At 38.1% G+C, this 20,448-nt stretch overlaps 2 protein-coding genes across 2 annotated transcripts; both read left to right on the top strand.

Annotated features, from left to right (window-relative positions):
* The first annotated feature begins 1,475 nt into the window (after positions 1-1,475).
* On the top strand, positions 1,476-10,837 carry LOC128528315 (E3 ubiquitin/ISG15 ligase TRIM25-like). The gene is made up of 12 exons (XM_053501112.1): positions 1,476-2,144; positions 2,726-2,821; positions 6,299-6,532; positions 7,108-7,264; positions 7,778-7,822; positions 8,068-8,121; positions 8,227-8,277; positions 9,037-9,090; positions 9,163-9,216; positions 9,293-9,346; positions 9,475-9,560; positions 10,370-10,837. The coding sequence occupies exons 1-11, from the start codon at positions 1,554-1,556 to the stop codon at positions 9,498-9,500; spliced, it is 1,416 nt and encodes a 471-aa protein (XP_053357087.1). The 5' UTR covers positions 1,476-1,553; the 3' UTR covers positions 9,501-9,560; positions 10,370-10,837.
* A 1,194-nt stretch (positions 10,838-12,031) lies between these two features.
* Positions 12,032-19,816, top strand: LOC128523586 (E3 ubiquitin/ISG15 ligase TRIM25-like). The gene is made up of 5 exons (XM_053495698.1): positions 12,032-12,724; positions 12,858-12,953; positions 15,458-15,691; positions 18,194-18,353; positions 18,457-19,816. The coding sequence occupies exons 1-5, from the start codon at positions 12,149-12,151 to the stop codon at positions 18,804-18,806; spliced, it is 1,416 nt and encodes a 471-aa protein (XP_053351673.1). The 5' UTR covers positions 12,032-12,148; the 3' UTR covers positions 18,807-19,816.
* Positions 19,817-20,448: the final 632 nt, after the last annotated feature.

Consider the following 20,448-nt stretch of genomic DNA (forward strand, 5'->3'; position numbering starts at 1 on the left):
CTATGATGTTTGCAGAAGACATTGTGTTTTGTAGCGAGAGCAGGGAACAGGTGGAGGAAAATTTGGAGAGGTGGAGGTATGCTCTGAAAAGCAGAGGAATGAAGGTTAGCCGCAGCAAGTTGGAATACATGTGTGTAAATGAGAGGGACCCAGGAGGATCGGTGAGGCTACAGGGAGCAGAGGTAAAGAAGGTGCAGGATTTTAAGTAAGCAGGATTTTTAAGTACAACGGTCCAGAGCAACGGAGAGGGTTCAAAGGATGTGAAGAGGCGGGTACAGGCAGGTTGGAATGGGTGGAGAAAAGTTTCAGGTGTGTTGTGCGATAAAAGAGTATCAGCGAGAATGAAAGGAAAGGTGTACAGGACAGTGGTGAGACCAGCAATGCTCTACGGCTTAGAGACAGTGGCGCTGAAAAAAAGACAGGAGGCAGAGTTGGAGGTAGCAGAGCTGAAGATGTTGAGGTTCTCTTTGGGAGTGACAAGGATGGATAGGATTAAGAATGAGTTTATCAGAGGGACAACCCATGTTAGATGTTTTGGAGATAAAGTCAGAGAGGCCAGATTGAGGTGGTTTGGACATGTTCAGAGGAGAGAGGGTGAATATATCGGTAGAAGGATGCTGAGGTTTGAACTGCCAGGCAGGAGGTCTAGAGGAAGACCAAAGAGGAGATTTATGGATGCAGTGAGAGAGGACATAAAGTTAGTTGGTGTGAGAGAAGAGGATGCAGAGGGTAGGGTTAGATGGAGGAAAATGATTCGCTGTGCCGATCCCTGAAAGGGAACAGCCGAAAGACAAAGAAGAAGTAGCATTTCGCTATTAACATATATAGAATGTTCCTAGCATGATGCTAGTGTAATTAGCATGATGTTTAGCTGATTAGCATGCTGCTAGCATTATGCTAACTATATTAGCATTTTGCATTTAACATAATTAGCCTGTTGCTAGCATGGTGATAAGATGATTAGCATGTTGCTAAAATGATGCTAGCTATATTAGCATGTTGCTAGCAACATCATGAAAAAGTCACTAACATGATGCTAAGATCCCATTGTCATACAGATACGGGGGGGCCCCCAAATTTTGCCACGGCAAGCACCACTCACATTTTCTTCAGGAAATGTACCTCTCTAGTATTACATTTTTATTATTAATCTGTGAGTTTTGCGACTTTTAGCGAGGTTGGTACAGTAAGTTGAAGGGTTTTATGCCTACATGTGAAAGAAATTAACATACAGTAGTAGACTCTTTCAAGTTAAATTTTTTGCTGTACGTCAAAAGCACTGATTAGGAAAACTGTGAATATGTTAAACTATTTCATAACTGTCGTCGTCTAATACATTAATATAGAGGGTAAAAAAGGTTTTAAAAGAGAGATTATTTAATGACCTGGCAACGCAACTTCTACTATATAGAAAACAAGTGTGAAACTGATTAGTTTAATTAGAGCGCATACCACGTGCTGATCTGTTTCTTACAAGTATTTTCTATCTGAGAGTTTTTCAGATAGTGACTGTGTGTGAGAGAGTTTGTTTTTCAATAACAGTTTCCAGTATAATGGCAAAAATAAATATTTTAGGGCTCCAGGATCAGTTCAGCTGTTCAATCTGTTTGGATATAATTAAGGATCCAGCAGCTCTTCTCTGTGGACACAGTTTCTGTATGAAGTGTATAAATAGCTGCTGGGATCAGGAGGATCAGAAGGGAGTCTATAGCTGTCCTCAGTGTAGACAAACCTTCACTCCAAGACCTGCTGTGAGTAAAAACACCATGCTGGCTGAAGTAGTGGAAACTCTGAAGAAGGCAGGACTACAATCTACACCTCCTGCTCAGTGTTCAGCTGGACCTGAAGATGTGAAGTGTGATTCCTGCACTGAAGGAAAAAACAAAGCCATCAAGTCCTGTCTGGTGTGTCTGGCCTCTTTCTGTGAGACTCACCTCCAGCCTCACTATAAATCTCCTGCCTTTAAGAAGCACAAGCTGGTGGAAGTCTCCAGACGACTCCAGGAGCAGATCTGCTCTCAGCATGACAAACTGCTGGAGGTTTACTGTCGCACTGACCAGAAGTGTATCTGCATGTTGTGTATGTTAGATGAACATAAAGGACACGATACAGTATCAGCTGCAGCAGGACGAGCTGAGAAACAGGTTATGTTTACTTTTACATTTATTTTTTATTTATTATTGCTTCCTCATGATTCCAGTTTGGGCTACACTTATTAATTAAAACAAAAAATACATCATAGTTTTGTTGACACATGTTGATCGCAATTTAAACTGCAAAATTTTTAAGTGTACCATTTTGTAGTCAAACGTATTTATCTAAGCAAACAGTAAATACTGGCACCAATGTTCTCATTATGAGAATGTTTATCAACATTTATTGCTTGTAAATTATATATAAATACTTAAGCTATTGACACGCTACATAAATTCCTGACTGTATGTACATTACCTGTTACAGTCCTTGCACAAGTCCATATTGTGATTTCATTTTTTTGTTCAATTAATTGTGGAGCACTAATTTCAGTAAAAAAAAAAAAAAAAAAAATGTCATTTATAGAATTCCTTTTATGATAGATGGATAAATATATACTATCCATCTTTTATAGATACTCATTCACCTACTTGTTTTACCATACCTTACTTTTTGCTTTTTTTTTTTTACCTTGAAGAAAATTAAAATTTAGCACACTGAGGGTGATTTTATGTGTTACATTTGTGTGTAGAAGCAGCTGTTGGAGATTCAGGGAAAGTCCAAGCAGATAATACAGAAGAGAGAGAAGGAGCGTCAGGAGCTAAAGACGGCTGTGGAGACTCACAAGGTGAGTTTGGATCTGGAAGCACTGCTTCAGGTTTGGTTATTCCACATCAGACTTATTAATTTATAACTGATAAGTCGGAGCATGGGATGGTATCATTTTAATGGATGCTCCTGTCAGTGTAGCACCCCACGCAATGAGTGACTGAAGAAGCTTTGGCCTTTTTTTTTTTTTTTTTTAGGGACTTTTATGTTGACATTTGTGGTTATGGTTTCTGGATTCATGTTTCTGTTCCACAGGTCTCAGTGTTTCATCTTATTGTTTGTCTGGCTTGGTATCATGGTCATAGTCATTGGTTTTAATTTCCATTTGGTTTCAGTCATTTCTCCATTTTGCTTGGCATGTTTTTCATTAAATTTAATAAACATCTACATTTATTCCTTGCCCACTTTGATACAGGACAAAATGCAAGACTTCCAATGCTGTGACTAGATTTCTATGGACATTGTGGGTGTGACTGCAGAATCCATGAGATGTTTTATTTTGGCAGGCAGTCATCTCATGATTATGTGCCAAGCTTGCAGCAATGTGGAGTACACAGTAACGATGAATGCAAACCCCTACATCATGCTCCGAAGTGGCAATGGTGTTAAAGAGTGTCCAGGGTGAAATGAATCGAATACTGTGCGTCAACAAAATGACATGCATGCCATCCAGTAGCAAGCACCACAACTCACAATGCAGCTTAATTATTGCTCAAATATGGTCCAGTATGCAGTTTAGTGGCTGAAGAAGTTGTAGAAGAAAGGGTGCTGGTCACTGTTTAGCTGGCCCAAGTGAAGGCTTTCGCAACAAGTCTGTTCAACTAGTACCAATCATGTCCTGTTGTGATAGAATCCTGCCTTGTTATGCTTCAATCATGCATTGCTAGCCCTGAGTTAAGGCCTGTCTTCCCTGATAGTCCACGTTGTTTACCAGATTGCTGATTTACACCATTTTTTGGGGGTTTACTTCGAGGCATCTGGTCTTGGCATGGCTCCAGGCACAGCAAACTTCCTGTCCCATGCCTGGTTAAGTTTCCCATGGCTTTTTTTTCCCCCAGATGGTCTTTCATGTTCGCGGATATGATAAGGTTATTCGTCATTGTCCAAGTCATGCCACATAAACCTAGAATGTCTTGCTCCTTACCATGGTATGCCTGGATTAATACCATGCTTTGCCCAAACTATGTCCAGCTCTATGCCATGCTTTGCATAAATCATGCCATGCTCTACACTGCCTGAGCACCACTTTTGGGTCCTGCATTGACTTGGCCTACCCCAGAAGTGTCAAGGATGCACTGCTCTCTTCAAAAGCTGGATTTGAGAACAGTGTGCTTTTTCCACTGTTTTTTTTTTTTCTTCCTTTTTCTACTTCTCCGTCACATGGATTCAAGAAGATGGTCCCTACAGTTACCACATGGCTTTCCTGATGCCAAATTTTCTTTGCACACAAGCTTTGAGAGCATCATGGCTGCAGTGCACTTAAGTTTTGCTGACACCATATGTGCTTCCTGCAAGTTGTGCTTGCCCCACTGACTGGGTTTGGAGATATCATTTGTTGCAAGGCCTTAGGCCAAAGCCCATTAAGATGTGTTTTTTGTTCCATGCCTTAGCCTCAGCTGAGCACAGACTAAAACCCTGTTCTATTTTCCAGTCCCAGGCCAAGTTAAAGTGTTAAGTTCTGTTTCAGTTTCCTAGCTCTATCTTGGCCCCATGCCCAGTTCCAGCCTGTGCCCATGTCCAGTAGTATCACTGCCCCCATGCCATGCCCCCATCTGGGCCTAGTCCCCCTAAAGATACCTGTCTTAGTGCAGGAAAAACAGACGTTGTAGGAGGATGTCTTAGTACACACATGGACATATTTGGAGATGTGCCTTATGATGGGGTGTTATGTCAGGGTTCCCTCTAGTGGCCACTTTGGACTTTATTTGTTTGTGTTTTATCACACTGACTACATATTCACAGGAAAAAGAGGTATACAAGTCTTGAGCCAAATGCTCTGAGTAAATATGAAGCACATGCATACAGTATCATGCACATCATTTACCACACCAAAAAGCATGAGCGACTCACATGTTGTATGTAACCGAATGTGAAAAGATATAGATATCCGGCAAACCATAGGACGTTTCAGCATATAAGGAATGGAAAAACTCAAAGAGGGAACATGCAAAAGTTGATGCACTATAGGGGAAAATAGCAGAAAAAATTATGGTTATTGTGCTTCTCAGTTTTCATTTACATTTGTATTGTTATTTTCGCTTTTTGTTTTTGTTTGTTGATCCTTTAATACATTTTACAGTTAAATTTACACTGTGCTACAATGCCTCAGTACATGATAGCATTCATGTTCATCTGGTTTAGTGACTTTATACACAATAATCCTCTCGCTTCTTACAGCAGCATACTCTGTTTCCCCTGAGAAAGACCCTCTTGTCATTTTTGGCACTTCTTTGTTTTTGGCCTTCCTGTAGACCTTTCAACATAAGGACTAACATTTTAACTTTTTAATATCTAGATTTTTTATGAGCCGTTTATGCTGGGATGCTTTCAGCAGTTTAAGTTTTATGAAAGCAATGAGTAGATGGCGGTCGCTGGTGACATTGACAATAATAAACTTGGACATCTTGAAGGGACCTCGGCCCTTTGCCATTTCTTACAATATAATCTATCTGGTTGATGGTAGTATTGTCAGCTGGTTTCCATAATAAATTATGAATCTCCTTATGCGGGAGGATGCTGGACTTGATCACATAATTATTGTCAAGTCAGTAAGATGCTCACCATTGCCATTCATCATCCACATAAGTGTTGCCCCATAGCTTCTCTCTTGGCATTGATATCCCCAGCCTTTGCTTTCATGATATAATAAGGGACCTTGGATACGCTTGTAGTTTCTCATGCAAGCCATTTTTGTCATATTCTGCTTTATTTGTTGGTTCCTGACGCTGAATGCTGGTTAATTTGCAGTGTTTGGAATTGAAGTGTGTTCTAATTATCCCATCACCTAATGGTTTCCATTATAGCAAGGTGTTAACCTTCTCTTTTGAGACTACTTTGGCTATGTCTGCTGTCAGGTCTGGAATAGAGGGCAACAGATCCAGTTATTTGCTGTCCAGATTCTGTTAATCTGCATTCACTGACACCCAGAAAGTCCAGTCTGTGTCTCCTCATCCATTTTATACTATCTATATAACTTCAAACATGGTGTGGGAATTCCACGCTCTGACACATGCATGTCATTCTGCTAGTTTGGTTCCACTTCCAGGCTAGTTGATTGGACATGTTAACAGAGACGCACAAATAATCCTAGGACAAGGTAGAAACTCCAATGGTCACCTTTTATGGCTGGAGGTTGGGAATTACAGTACTAGGTCTGACCTCTATTACAGTACTAGTTCTGTAGCATTAGACTCATGCCTTATCACTTAGTACACTTAGTCACTTCCAGTACATCACTTGATTCAGAAACACTCTCTTTTTCCATGTTACGTCTCAGCACTCAGCACAAACAGCAGTGCAGGAAACTGAAATGATCTTTACTAAACTGATCAAATACTTTGAGGGAAGATTATCTGAGGCAACACAGCTGATCAGCGCTCAGGAGAAAGCTGCTGTGAATCGGGCTGAAGAAGTCAGCAAGATACTGGAGAAGGAGATTTTAGAGCTGAAGAAGAGGGATGCTGAGATGGAGGAGCTTTTAAACATAGATGATCCCATCTATTACCTTCAGGTAACATCACTTTTAAAATCATCTGAATATTTAGATCCATTAGAAATGTTTCAGATGATTGCTCCAAATCATCTAGGTGATTCTAATAAACAGACTACAAACTATGAAGGGCCCTATAATTATCTTATACATACCTATGCAATACATACCTATACATAATATTAATAATAATGTATGTGGAGTATTTTGCAAATTCAGAGACATGTTACACAGGTCCAGTAGTGAGATGCATTTGTGATATATATATTATTTTCTGTAAGTTAATGTGGCCATAAGATGCTAAATCCAAGGTCGTAAAAAACACAATGTTTCTTTTTTTCATTTAACAGTTGTGTTCCGTACAGATTATATGTTTAATAATAGCAAAAGTTAAACAAGTTTATTAGAATGCAATTCTATTGTTTGAGTGTATTCATGGTACAAATAATAAATTCAAGTGACTTTGGTAGTGGCTCCTCTGTAATTTACCAAAGTTAAGTGTTTTACAAAAAGCTGGGACCCTTATTTGATAAACTATGAACTCTTCTTATTACATTAGTATGTTTATGAACTTTTTTTTTTTTTTTTTTTTGTAGAGTTTTCGGTCTGTCACTACAGTTGGAACTTTCAACTTGCCCATCTTCACATTAAATCCTGTCCTAACTTTTGAGGATGTAATGAAGTCTGTGTCTCAACTGGGAGAGAAACTAGAAGAGTTATGTACAAGCGAGTTTGAGAAAATCCCAAAAGGAGGTAAGCTGTAAATTTTTACTGGTTTATAATACATTTAGCATGATAAGTTCTAAAAATTAAACACCTTTGAAATCCAATGCAACAAAGAAACGACATTGCCAATATTAACCTTAAAAAATATTATTATTAGCTATATTATGAACTGTAACAAAATTATCCGCTGTTTTGATAATTTCTAGCAGTTTCCCTTTGTTTTGTGACTGTGGAGGGGTTCAGTAAAACTGACTCCACAGATTGTTTACACTATGGCTTGGCCAAACATTTTATGGTTCTATTTACTGACAGATGTGTAACCATATTCCCACGTATGTCCAGCCAATCCACATTTTATATTTTGCATTTAACCGTCAATGCCAAAACCAATTGCTTTCCATATTGCATTAATCCAGACTTATAAATAAACCATGACTAAGAGACTCGATTAGTTAAATTTCACAGAATAAGTGAGTGTTCTGCTACATTGACATGTTGCATTTTAAGTGATAGTGTTTGTAAAAACATTTACTGTTGTAGTGACTGATGTGCAGATCGTACCACCTCCTCTGCCCACTATTCAGCGTAAGTCTCTCTCACACTGGTATTCTTTCTGTCTCTTCCACTCTCTAGTCATTTTCACAAAGCAATTATGCTATAAAGGTGATGATAATCTTCTATCCCCTTTTCTCTTTTTCTTGTGTACATAGTTTGTGTTCTTTAGTAGGATCCTTGAAATGCTTTATTCCCTGAGATTTATCTTTCTTTTGTTTGCTTTCTCTCTCACTCAAAACCTTATTACGGCCTTGTTGTTCTTAATGTCTCTTTAGCCTCACCTATGAAACCTCCCACCACTGAACCCATAAGGGGAAAAAATTTATTTTGTAAGTATTTTCTCTTGCATGCGCTCTCTCTCACACACTCTCTCAAAGATCAATTACTGCATTGTTCTTGCATTGTTAATATAAAGTTTGTTTCTTTAACACCAGCCATGCCATTAGTTACCACCGAACCAGTGAGGGGGGGAGGGTATACTTTTTGTAAGTATTTTTCTCACTTTCAAGTAATATATCCATCTGCATATACAGTGTGTGTGTGTATATATTATATACATATATGTATGTATGTATATATGTGTGTATATGTATATTATATACATGTATGCATGTGTATATATATGTATGTATGTGTGTGTGTGTGTGTGTGTATGTATATATATATATATATATATATATATATATATATATAAAATAGATCTGTCTATCTGAAAATAATTAGATAGAAATCAGTCTGAATCTGTCTCTATATTCAGTGTGTGCATGCTTTTTCTCAGGCTCTTGCACTCTGATTAGTATTTTTCAGCAAGCGCAGCAATGGTGTCTTCTACTAAAATTAAAATTTTCTTACCAGCTGTCAATTTGGTATTGTATCTGTCTCTTTATATCTCTGATGGTGAAGAGATACTCTGTTTAGAGCCAGACCGTAGTGTAGTCTGGACTGGGTTTGGGTCTGACTGTCTCACTGCTTCAGATAGACTCCACTTATCTGATCAGTAATGTGTGTGACTAATTGGACTGTAGTAAATAATATTGCACCAGTGACACTATCATAAGTTTTGCACCAGATTATAATTAGGTGTTTAAGAGAATATTTTACACACTAAACATCCCAAAGAGCTCTTTGTGCTTTGTCTTTGTGCATTCACTCCCAGATCAAAGGGCCCTGAGGCACTGATTTTCAGTTAGTTGATCACTGCATCAATTGCTATTACATTCTTAATGCAAAGTTTATTTCTTTAGCATTATCCAGACCACTTTCCACCCCTGAACCCAGAAGTGGAGGAAATATCTCTTGTAAGTATTTCTTTCTCAAATATTGCTTACTGCATTATTACATTATTGACATAAATTGAGTTTTTTTTTCAGCATCGCCCACACCACTTCCCACCCCTGGATACAAATTCGGAGGAAACATATATTGTAAGTATGTCTTTCCTTCTTAAAAATGTATTACTGCAGTGATGTTATAATATTAATGTAAAGTTTGTTTCTTTAGCATCAGCCATGTCGGTTCCCACCCCTGACCCCATAACAGGTGTTAATACCTTTTGTAAGTATCTCTCTCTCTCTCTCTCTCCCTGAACTTTGTGGGTAGCGAACTGAGAGTGTGGGTGTTGGGAGCCTGCCCATAGTGTCTCCAACTTTTTTTAAAATATTTACTTTTCCTTTTGTTTCTAGACAAACCACTCTTTTACAACAACTAGTTCGCTGAGCAAGTTATTTCCAGTGAGATCGCAACCTTTATTACAGCAGGAGTGATGAAGGTGAGAGAACTTTTTTGGTGAACATAAGCGAGAATGGATCAAAGTATTTCCAATGACCATAGATCAGGGGCTGATCTTAAAGGATTGTACTTTAGGTAATGAGGCCTTTAAAAGTTTCCTTACCCATACTTACAAATTCCCGTTTCTACAGCTTCTTTCTTGTCTGAAGTCTCGCAGTGTAAAAGTTCCCAGCTTATCCTTGGCTTTTAAAGGATCCAGTCCAGACCTAAATCTAATTGAAATCCAGTGCAAGGCTTAAAAATAGCTGTTCACAGACATTCTTCATCCAATCTGACTGAGATATTTTGCAAGAAGAATGGGCAAAAATTTCACTCTTTAGATGTGCATAACTGGTAGAAAAATACCCCATAAGACCTCGACCCAATAGAAATGTTATGTAATGAGTTAAAAAGAGCCATACAGGTGAGCCGTCCAAAGAATATGACCGAGATAAAGCAGTTCTGCCAGGAAGAATAGGTTAAAATTAATTTTATGCACAGGTCTCATACCAAGCTAAAGAGGAAGCACCTGGTTGTGGTTATTGGTGGTGGGGTTGGGGGAGGGTGTTGAATGAATGTGTTCAATAAAGACATGAAGGATCAGATTTTTTTTTTCTTGCCACATTATATTTAATACCCTTAACAGGATCACATACTTTTTCTTGCTACTGTATAAATATTGTAAAATTAATTATACAGTATTTAGCATAAGATAATATATTTGTGTGTCCTTAATAAAGATTCAGTTTATTATAGATTTCATTACATCTCTCCCCCATATTAATTCATTCATTGCTTTGTCCCTGACAGGGCCTGGAAGAAACCTGCAGAACATTAACTCATGAGATTCTGTGGCAGCACACACTCTACAGCACTCCTCAGTCACTCTTTTTTTTTTTGGGGGGGGCGTAAGCACAAGTTCTTTTCTCACATGCGCATATTGTAAAGTCGGTTTAACCCTTTTGGGTATAAAGAAGAAAAAGGATGTTTACTTTAGATTTGTTGAGAGAAAGTTTTGTTTGATATCTGGAGTGCTGTAAAAGTTTTTGATATGCATGTTTCACTAAAAAATTAATAAATAAAACAACTGTGATCTGCTGTTTTTTTATTTGTATTTATATAGCTACTATGCTTATTTACATTTGATATTATTAAAATGCATATAATTTGCATTATATATATATGTCGCCCTCGGCTTGCTCACCAGGGACAAACTGACCATTTTGAATCATTCACATTCCATACAAACTTAAATAATTCTTTTGATTGTGTAAAGCTGCTTTGCGACAATGACAATTGCTAAAAGCGCTATACAAATAAAATTGAATTGAAATTGAATATAATCACTAGAGAAAAAGAGAAAACGCGTGTCTGGGGCTTATATTTTAAAAAACGATATCCTGGTTGTTCTAGGAATAGCCTTTTCTTCCCAGGATGAAAAAAAAAAAAAAAACCCTATACTCCACACTATAATTAATTCTACCTTTTTTAATCAACAGTCAGGTGATCATAAACCTCAGTGATCCCATCCCACTGGCAGCCATACACTCCCAACCAGCAGCAGCGAATGTACCTTACTACATTCTATGTCATGCTGTTTTGTCTTGTCATTTGTTTTTTGTTCTGGAAGCTCTGTCACTAAAACAAATTCCTTGTACGTGCAAGCGTTCTTGGCAATAAAACTCTTTCTGATTCTGATGTAATATTCTTGTATACTACAGTATCTGCATAGCTTGAAATATTCCAACATAAGTACACTGGCACAGGACACAACAATTGACAATAAGAAGGGAATAAAATACACAAAACCCCAATTCAAGAATGGAATTAGGAATAGGTAAATGATTGGAAATGGGTTTTTCAATTATTTAAAATTGCATGATGATGTTGGTGGCTCTGTTTAGGTGGCATGATGTAACTCAATGCTCCAAGGTGAGGTGGCAAGCAGCCAGCAATCTTCCTTTTGAGTAATCGTTGCAGAACGTTTCTTGTTTTTTACAGAGCAGCCTGCATACAGAAATACAGGATGTTGGTAAACTTTCAGTGGTCAAAAAGTCAAAGTGCATCAATAGTGGTATGATTAAATGCTGAGCTAAATTCAAGGAAGAGTAACCTCGTGTAGCTTTTCCAGTGTCTCCAGTGGCTCAATTGTGATGGCAATGGCATCCTCAGCTGTCAGGCAAAATAAAGTGGGTCAAAGGAGGGAGGGATGGAGGGAGGCTCTAATACTGTATGGTGGAGTAACAATTTCCTTTGTTCCTTTTCTTCTTTTTAACCTATTTTGTTTTGGTGTCTGTCAAAGCTTTTAGGAAGCCACATTTTAGGATGTATTAGGTAACTAATACCTAATAGGTTTAGTCTGTAAATAAAGACAGTTTTGTCAACACAGTTTTTACTTCATCAGAAATGAAAGCTAAGCTCATCTGTCCCTATTCAGTCTGAGTGTAGATCAGTTTCATTTCTGCACGGTTTTGTAATTCATCACAGATGAGTCATTCTTTCAGACACGCCTGTTTTTGTCATTTACATATCGAATCAGGAAGTGTGCGATTCTGGTAGTGACTTTGTGTGAGTTTGTTTCTCAGTAAAATGGCAGACGCTGATATTTCTGTAACCCGGGAACAGTTAAACTGCTCAATCTGTCATGATCTACTCAGGGATCCAGGGACTCTTCTCTGTGGACACAGTTTCTGCATGGAATGTATTAATAGCTACTGGAATCAGAATGATGAGAAGGGAGTCTATAGCTGTCCTCACTGTAGACAAAGCTTCGCTCCAAGACCTGTTGTGAGTAAAAACATTGTTCTGGCTGATGTAGTGGAGACAATTCAAGCTACACCTCCTGCTCAGAGTTCTGCTGGATCTGTATATGTGGAGTGTGATTCCTGCACTGAGAAAAAACAGAAAGCCATCAAGTCCTGTCTGGTGTGTCTGGCCTCTTTCTGTGAGACTCACCTCCAGCCTCACTATAAATCTCCTGCCTATAAGACGCACAATCTGGTGGAAGCCTCCAGACGACTCCAGGATAAGATCTGCTCTCAGCATGGCAAACTGCTGGAGGTTTACTGTCGCATTGACCAGCAGTGTATCTGCATGTTGTGTATGTTGGATGAACATAAAGGACACGATACAGTATCGGCTGCAGCAGAAAGATCTGAGAAACAGGTAACAATGTCTTTTAGCTTTCAGTCACACCTTGTAAAGAAAACCCATTTTTATTAAACTGTTCCTTTTTAAATAAACTTTAGTTAAACCTTCATCAAACTGAATGTGGGTCATGTGCTGTGTTTCTGTGTAGAAGCAATTGTTGGAGACTCAGAAAAAAAACAAGCAGAAAATCCTGGACAGAGAGAAGAAGCTTCAGGAGCTAAGGAAGACTGTGGAGACTCAAAAAGTGAGTTTGGAGCTGTTTAAGGTCGTTTATGGTTTACTTATGCTGCATTTCTTATATCACATAAGTGGTAAGTCAGAGCTTATATTGTTTTGCGTTTTGACCTCAGGGAAAAAAGGCTTCTATGTTCTATCCTGAAACAGTGAATCATTGTAATCAGGGTTAGATTTAAAAAGTGAGTTTTATGTACTTATTAGATATATACTTGGCAAAAATACATTTAAGTATATAGTACTTGGTTAAAAATTTTAAGCATATAAAAATGGTTATCTATGTGGTACATAATGTCATAGTGGCACTTGATTAAGAAAAGTATAATTAAGCATAGCAGCATGGTGGCTTAGGTCTTAGCACTGTCACTTTGCATTTCCATGGTCCGGGTTAAATTTAATTCAGGTTTCCTCCAGGTATTCTGGTTTCTTCCCACCATCCAAAGACATGCACATTACAAACTGGCATTTCCAAATTGTTCATAGTGTGTGAATGAGCATGTGTATCTATGTGTGCGCATGAACTGCAATGGATTAGCACCCTGTCCACAATATACGCCGCCATGAGACCCAAGTCTCCTAGGATAGATTCCAGGCCCCTGTGACCCTGTATATAGGTTAAAGTAGTACAGTATAGATAATGTGTAAATGAGATAATTAAGCAAACTTGCCTTACACATAAGGTTCTGGTATACAGTGGCAAGAAGAAGTATATGAATCTTTTGGAATTTCATGTTTTTTTTTTTTTGCATTAATTAGTCATAAAACATTATCTAAGCTAAAATCTGATTTTTCATGTCTTTATTAAAAACAACCATAAAAGCTTCATATAGTGCTAGGTATAAAGAATGTAAATCCTTGATTTAATGACCTTAAAAAGATAATTATAGTCATTTGTTAGCATATCTGGAGTCTTTGAATGATTGAAGACACTCAAACTTTTTGAGTTTGATTTGCAGGAGAAGAATACCCTTACATGAGTCATGCCTCACCAAATAGAGCTTTTAGAGGATTTACAAAGATTTATCAAAATGACCTAAAGAGATTTGAAGGTATTGTTGAAACTGGCTAACATCTGTGTTCATAAGTCTACAATACGGTGAGTCTACAAGTTGGTGTTCATGGCAGGATACCACAAAGGAAGTCACTGCTTACTAAAGAGAACTTTGCTGCACGCTTGAAGTTTGCCAAAAGGCACAGTGACACTCCAGAGCCCAGACCTCAACCCAACAGAGATGCTATGGAATGACTTAGAGTGACATAAACATGACGTCCAAAGAATATTCCAGAGCTAAAGCAGTTTTGCCAGGAGGAATGAGTTAAAATTCCTCCTGAATGATGTGCATGTTTGATCCACAGCTACAGGAAGTGGCTAGGAGGTAGAGGGGTTTGGTCAACCAGTTATTAATTCCAAGGGCTTACTTACTTTTTCTATTACCATTTAAAATGTTTCATGAGGGTGTTTAATTAAAACACGAAATATCTTATATCTAAAATAGTACATGGATTGAACTTAATCTGATATTTTAATACTCAATGTTATTAACCCACACAGAAATAGGTAATCATATGGCTGATTTTGCTGACCATTCCTCTAAAGTGTGCAAGTAGATTACAGTACAGACTACATGCATACTATATACTGAGTTTTTTTTTATTCCCTGGGCCATGGAATAGTTGTGCGCTGCAAAACCCGTGCATTTTGTTGTGTTATTTATTTTTCTTAAAATATCAAATTGCAATAGATTTAATTGGGTTGGGGGGGGGGGGGGTCCTTTAACACAACCTATTGCATGCGGGATAGCATGGAGGCGATCAGGCTTGGCACTGCTAAGGTGTTACTAAAGGCACAGGTGCTTTAATAGCAGCCTACAGCTCGTCTGTATTTTTGGGTCAGGGGTCTTTTTTTCACAGTACCCCATTGATTCTTTAATGGGGCTCAGGCAAGTGGGCTGGACTATCAAGCACAGTATACATTCACTAGACATTCACTAGTTACTAAAAAAGTTCTATATTACTTTTACTTAATTACTCTATTTAAAAGTAATGTTTTATATTACTTGTTACTAAAAAATAAATAATTATACTGTATTACAGTAATATGTTACTTTTGTAATGTGTTACTCCCATCACTGCTACTGATACATTGATATTAAGTATACTTATACTACATAAGGTATATATACCGTACTTGTAGTTTATTTAAGTATACTTAATAAAATTAACTTTAAGCACACTTTTTAAGTAAGAGGTGCTACTTTGTTTATTATTGTTTATTATCAGAAACTGGGAGGAACTGACAGTTGAGTAGCCTATACCAAGTTCACAAGTAACAATTTCAATTTGAGAGATTTGTGTTTTCTTTCATCTTTTTGAAAATCACAAAACCTGTTAAGACCTGTAGTTAAATGCAGCATTCGATTCATGCCTTGTCATGTATTCACTGTCTCATTGAGTGAAGTTTTAGTAAAATTTCTTGTTTAAAGGCATTCCCTCCTTCTCTCTGTCTGCTAACAGCGCTCAGCACAAACGGCAGTGCAGAAAATGGAGAAAATCTTTACTGAGCTGAAAAAATCTATTGAGGGAAGACTCACTGAACTGACAAAGCTAATTCGAGATCAGGAGAAAGCTGCAGTGAGTCAAACTGAAGAAACCATCAAGAAACTGGAGGAGGAGATTGCAAATTTGAAGCAGAGAGACACTAAGATGGAGGAGCTTTTACACACAGAAGATTCCATCCAGTACCTACAGGTAACATCACTGTGAAAATCAGCTGAAGATTTAAAACAATTCAGATGATTCAGACACATTAGAAACAATTCCCTTGTATAACCTTTATCATTTAACTAATATTGATCAAGCCCCATGGATTTTTCTTTTGGCCAAAATTACTAAAATGCAGCTGTTAGTAATATTTAGCTCAACACAACTAATATACCAAGTGGTTCCTCCAAAGTCAACACAAGTGCTCCTTTTAATGACTACTACAGTATCAAAATAATTCAACTCCTTGATGAGAGACATCTTCAGTACTAAATAGAGCCCCTGTCAAGCTATTGAACCGGCTGAACAAGCTATCGTACCTGTTGCAAACGTGATGTATAGCCAAACACTAGCTTCTGGCAGTGCTTCTGAGAGATCTTCCTCCCAGACCTCTAGTTCAGCAGGATTCTAGGGTTTGTGTGCTGCAACTGCCTTTTAAAAATATATATTTTCTATTAGCTTCAAGCCAACTGACAGTGATGGCCACTCTAGAACCCTCCAGGACTTGGTGTCTGGAGTATGCATTTACATTTACATTTTCATATAGGCATTGGGCAGATGCTCTTATCCAGAGCGACTTACAAAAAGTGCTTGGAAGTTTCCATCACTGGTTATATACTTACACTGGGTTAACAGGTGACTAAGGGTTAGCTCTCATGAATCCGGTGCGTTCCCTATCCGATCATTTTTTCCCTCGTTCTAAAAAAATAAATTGCGTACACACGAAACCACTGAAAACAGTGTAGTATATATGCGAGACCAGTATGGGGCGCTGTAATTCTGCCATAGAGATACACTATACACAGAGAAGAAGACTTTGAGCATGCGCATAACCTTCGCGCTGTATACTAACCAAGATGGTGTTGTCCATTATCGCTTGTTGCTCATAGCAGTTGCATAGAAGCAATAGATTTTGCTGTAATAAAGCTACTGTAGCAGGCTTTGTAGCAACACGAACACAATCATATAGTCCGCCATTATTGTTGTTGCTGTTTGTGTGATGCAGCCGACACGTGATGTGATGACATCATCGTTTCACAAAATATACGGATTGGCCGTACACACGAAACTGCAAGGCTGTCGTTTTTAGATTTATCCACTTTGGGACCCGGTTTCAAAAAATAGCGGTTTCAGTCTCCTAAAACGCCGGATCCGTGTGGACGAAACGGCAATACGATAAAAAATTTATATGTATACAGCGAAACGCGTCTCCGTGTGGACAGGCCCTAAGTGCCATCAGTCAAACACAGTTGGGGGTGGGGATTAGGGGTGGTAGTCAGAGTATCCTTGTCTTGTTAGAAGGTCCAATGATACCATACCAAAGTTTCAGCTTTCTCTTAGATTGCATGATGTTTTCTCCAAGGATTTCCTGATACTTGATTGAATACATCGTCTGCAAGTTCTCAGTGCCAGAGGAAATAAAGCATCCCCATAGTCCCCATCATTCTTCTTTATATGCTTTTGAGCATGTTGGAGCCGACTTTTCTTGTCTTTTAGGGTCAGTGGCGGGGTATGTTTTGGGGTGACCTTAAGGGTTCAGTATTTGCCTTATAGTGCGGAGTAAAACTTGAGTTCGTGCTGCCACAAAATCTTTCTGTAGGTTCTCTGCAGTCAATCAAGGATTTTTCAATAATTGCCTCCTCTAAAAGCGGTTATTGTAGCAGCAGGTGATAGCTTCCTCTTTCTTCTAGGTCAAGGTAGTGCAGTAACTGTTTATTTCACTTTGAATCTTGGAAACAGGCTTTGTTTCTAGTAACATTTAGTATCTTTGCTATTTTTCATATCTTTGACCGTGAAGCAAGGCAATGATCTCTTTTTTTTATGGACAACTTTTTTGACTCTTCCAACATGCAGTCAAACATCTCCATCAAGAAAAAAAAAGGCCAGGTATTTAATGTGTTCTAAATCAACTACACCTGAGGCATCTAATCTGTGTTGAACACAAGACCTGATCTACAAATCTGAGCCCTAATGAGGGATTTTATTCACGGCATTGAATAATTCTGAAACTGCAGTAATTGTTGAAAAGTTCTATTTGTGTTGAACTTGAAGAAACCACTTATTTGTAATGGGCATCTAAATTGTAAGAAAAAAAAATACTGTAAATGTACATAATGTTGCAGTAGAACACGATTTCATTGTTTAAGTGTATTTATGACAAAAAATAAATAAATCTGAGTACTGTGTTTACGTTAGACTGTCAGGTAGTGGCTATGGACTTCATACTGCTCCTGCAAAATGGCCCAGTTTTTATCAAGTCCAAATTACTTAAATTCATTTTTAGAATAACATGCCTTTGTTTTCGCCTCGTTAAGTTCAATGTCTTGTTTGAAATAACCTCTGAATTAAGAGGAGTGAAAAGTCAATATGTATTTCATTTTATTACATGACTACAATCTCTCCTTATCACATTTGTAGATGAATCAGTCTGTCCCATGTGCCTGCTAAGTTATACAAACTCACATACATTATGCTTCTTTTTTTACCTAGAGTTTTCAGTCTGTTTCAAATCCAGTTAGGCCTTTAAACCTGGCCACCATCACCTCATGTCCTGTCGTAACGTTTGAGAATGTAATAAAGTGCGTGTCTCAACTCAAAGGAAAGGTGGAGGAGTACTCTAAAAGTGAGTGTGAGAAGATCTCAAGAGTAGGTGAGTTCTAATGTTCTAATGGCTTAAAATGCACAATGGGCTTCTTAGGCAGTTGAACATTAATGAAAAATGTCTCATTGTTCGTGTTCTGCTCCTCATACAGGTACACTCTCTGTTTTGGAAAGCAGAGCAGCACACGCTTGCGGAGTGGGCCTTTCTAATTCAGCACGGCAGGATGGGACTCAACAGCAACCCTCCTCACCTCTCAAGACGAAAATGATAAAAGGAGTCAAAGAAGAGCATAAGGATAATGTTAAGCCTTTGGATTCATTCAGTGCTTTCCCTCGCTCCTCCAATGTGCATGCTTCAGCTGTGCTCTTTCACTCATATTCCAGGATTCAGCCCCCAACTATGACTGGTTACTGTACCCAGCAACCAAGCCCTTATTCTCGACCTCCCTCTGACACTGAAAAGGCGACTTTCAGTCAACCCAAGAAGGACCCCAACTTCTGAACTTTCTCCAAAACCAATATTTTTTTCTTCTCCCTCTCTTTATTTGGTTTAAACCCTTGGGTGGTGATCATGTTTTGTCACTTAGCCAATGTGTATTGGTCGGTAAACATGTGGGTCGGTATATCATGTTTAATCCATGTTCTTCCTTTGGGCACTGATGTACTGTATACATTGAGCTGTGTGCACTGCATTTCACCAGTAGATGCTTGTAGGTGCCATAGTGTATGGACCCCGATCACAAGGTGCGCCACAGCTTGTATATTTGGTTAAATTTTATTTCTTTGTCATTATTGGTTAGAAAAAGTGATGCCCACAGCAGATCAATACTGTGACACATACCCCTGTTAAAAGGGTCTAGTGAACCACTCGTGGGTCAGAATCTTTATTCATACTGTCAATGCATCCTTTCGTGTTTAAGGCATGCCCCGCCATGTTCTGCTTTTTATTGCCTCAATGTTCTTGCCTTAAATAATTATCACGCCTCCATAAACATAACCAACAAGAGCTTTGTAATAACCCAGCGTTTTGTGTTTTCAATTACTTTAAAAATTTGTATTGTATGTTTACATCTCCATTTTTTGACCTTGTACAGCCTTTTTATTAGATTTAATATTGGTTCTTGTAAACTAATAGAAATCAACATTCATGTTACACCAGGATTGCAGATTTTGTAATACAATGGTGGTCCAAATGTCTGGAACTATCAGCATGTTTCCTTATATGACGTCATATTTTCATTTTATTTTAGACTCAACATGGCTTTGAAATGAACTCGTATAGAAAATTAAATATGACATTATTATGTATGCAAGACAGGTTTCTATATATATAGACAAAGCTACTGCTGCTGGATTTTATAGCATTTGCTTGTTTGCCTTTAGAGCCTAGACTGTTTTATCACCCTGTATACAGCAATCGCATCTTACAGTACTGTACCTATTGCTGTAATGTACTTAACCAGAATGAATAAACTTCACTGTAATTGCAAACAAATGCCCTGTCATTTACTCATATAAAAACACCTTGATAGCATTTTTTTTTTAAACATGTTATAAGATTCCTCATATAATTTAACATAAGATATTTGTGGTTGTCTTAACATTTGCAATGTTTATCAGACTTGATAGGCTGAGTGATATCACGTGGTATGCTTAGCTCGCATGCAATTGGCTTGTGCGTTTCCACTACCATACAATCATACAGCTGCGCTGGTTGAAATAGAAGCGTCCAGACAGTTTTTTAAATCATAACCTTAACATTGACGTTTTGGCTGTAGGTCCGGGTCACTGATCTATAATAGATAGATCAGTGGTCCGGGTCCGTATGGGATGGCTTCTCGGTCAGGACCCGGACCGCGGTCCGCCTGTTAGTGAAGGCTGCAATACAGTATCACCTGCAGCAGATACTGTAATCAAACATGTAATCAAAAAATGTCTATTTTAGATTACATGTTTTTGTGAAACACTTGTTCCCTGGGTGATCAATGGCGTTGATTGTAACTGTAACTAGATAATAAATATGGCAGTCATTGAAAAAGTACAATGGTCCAACAGGAATAACAATATTGTCTAATAATTATCTTATGTTTTTCAAATACATAATTTAACTTCATTTATGTGTGTTTCTGTAATAAGGAAACTGA

This window comes from Clarias gariepinus, chromosome 1, assembly GCF_024256425.1.
Source record: "Clarias gariepinus isolate MV-2021 ecotype Netherlands chromosome 1, CGAR_prim_01v2, whole genome shotgun sequence".
NCBI lineage: Eukaryota > Metazoa > Chordata > Actinopteri > Siluriformes > Clariidae > Clarias > Clarias gariepinus.

Bases quoted from the DNA above. Each gene is read 5' to 3' on its own strand.
- LOC128528315 (XM_053501112.1), top strand. From the start codon at position 1,554: ATGGCAAAAATAAATATTTTAGGGCTCCAGGATCAGTTCAGCTGTTCA. The intron at 6,533-7,107 runs GTAACATCACTT...TTTTTTTTGTAG, and splicing joins ATCCCATCTATTACCTTCAG to AGTTTTCGGTCTGTCACTAC. The intron at 7,265-7,777 runs GTAAGCTGTAAA...TTACTGTTGTAG, and splicing joins TGAGAAAATCCCAAAAGGAG to TGACTGATGTGCAGATCGTA.
- LOC128523586 (XM_053495698.1), top strand. From the start codon at position 12,149: ATGGCAGACGCTGATATTTCTGTAACCCGGGAACAGTTAAACTGCTCA. The intron at 12,725-12,857 runs GTAACAATGTCT...GTTTCTGTGTAG, and splicing joins CAGAAAGATCTGAGAAACAG to AAGCAATTGTTGGAGACTCA. The intron at 15,692-18,193 runs GTAACATCACTG...TTTTTTACCTAG, and splicing joins ATTCCATCCAGTACCTACAG to AGTTTTCAGTCTGTTTCAAA.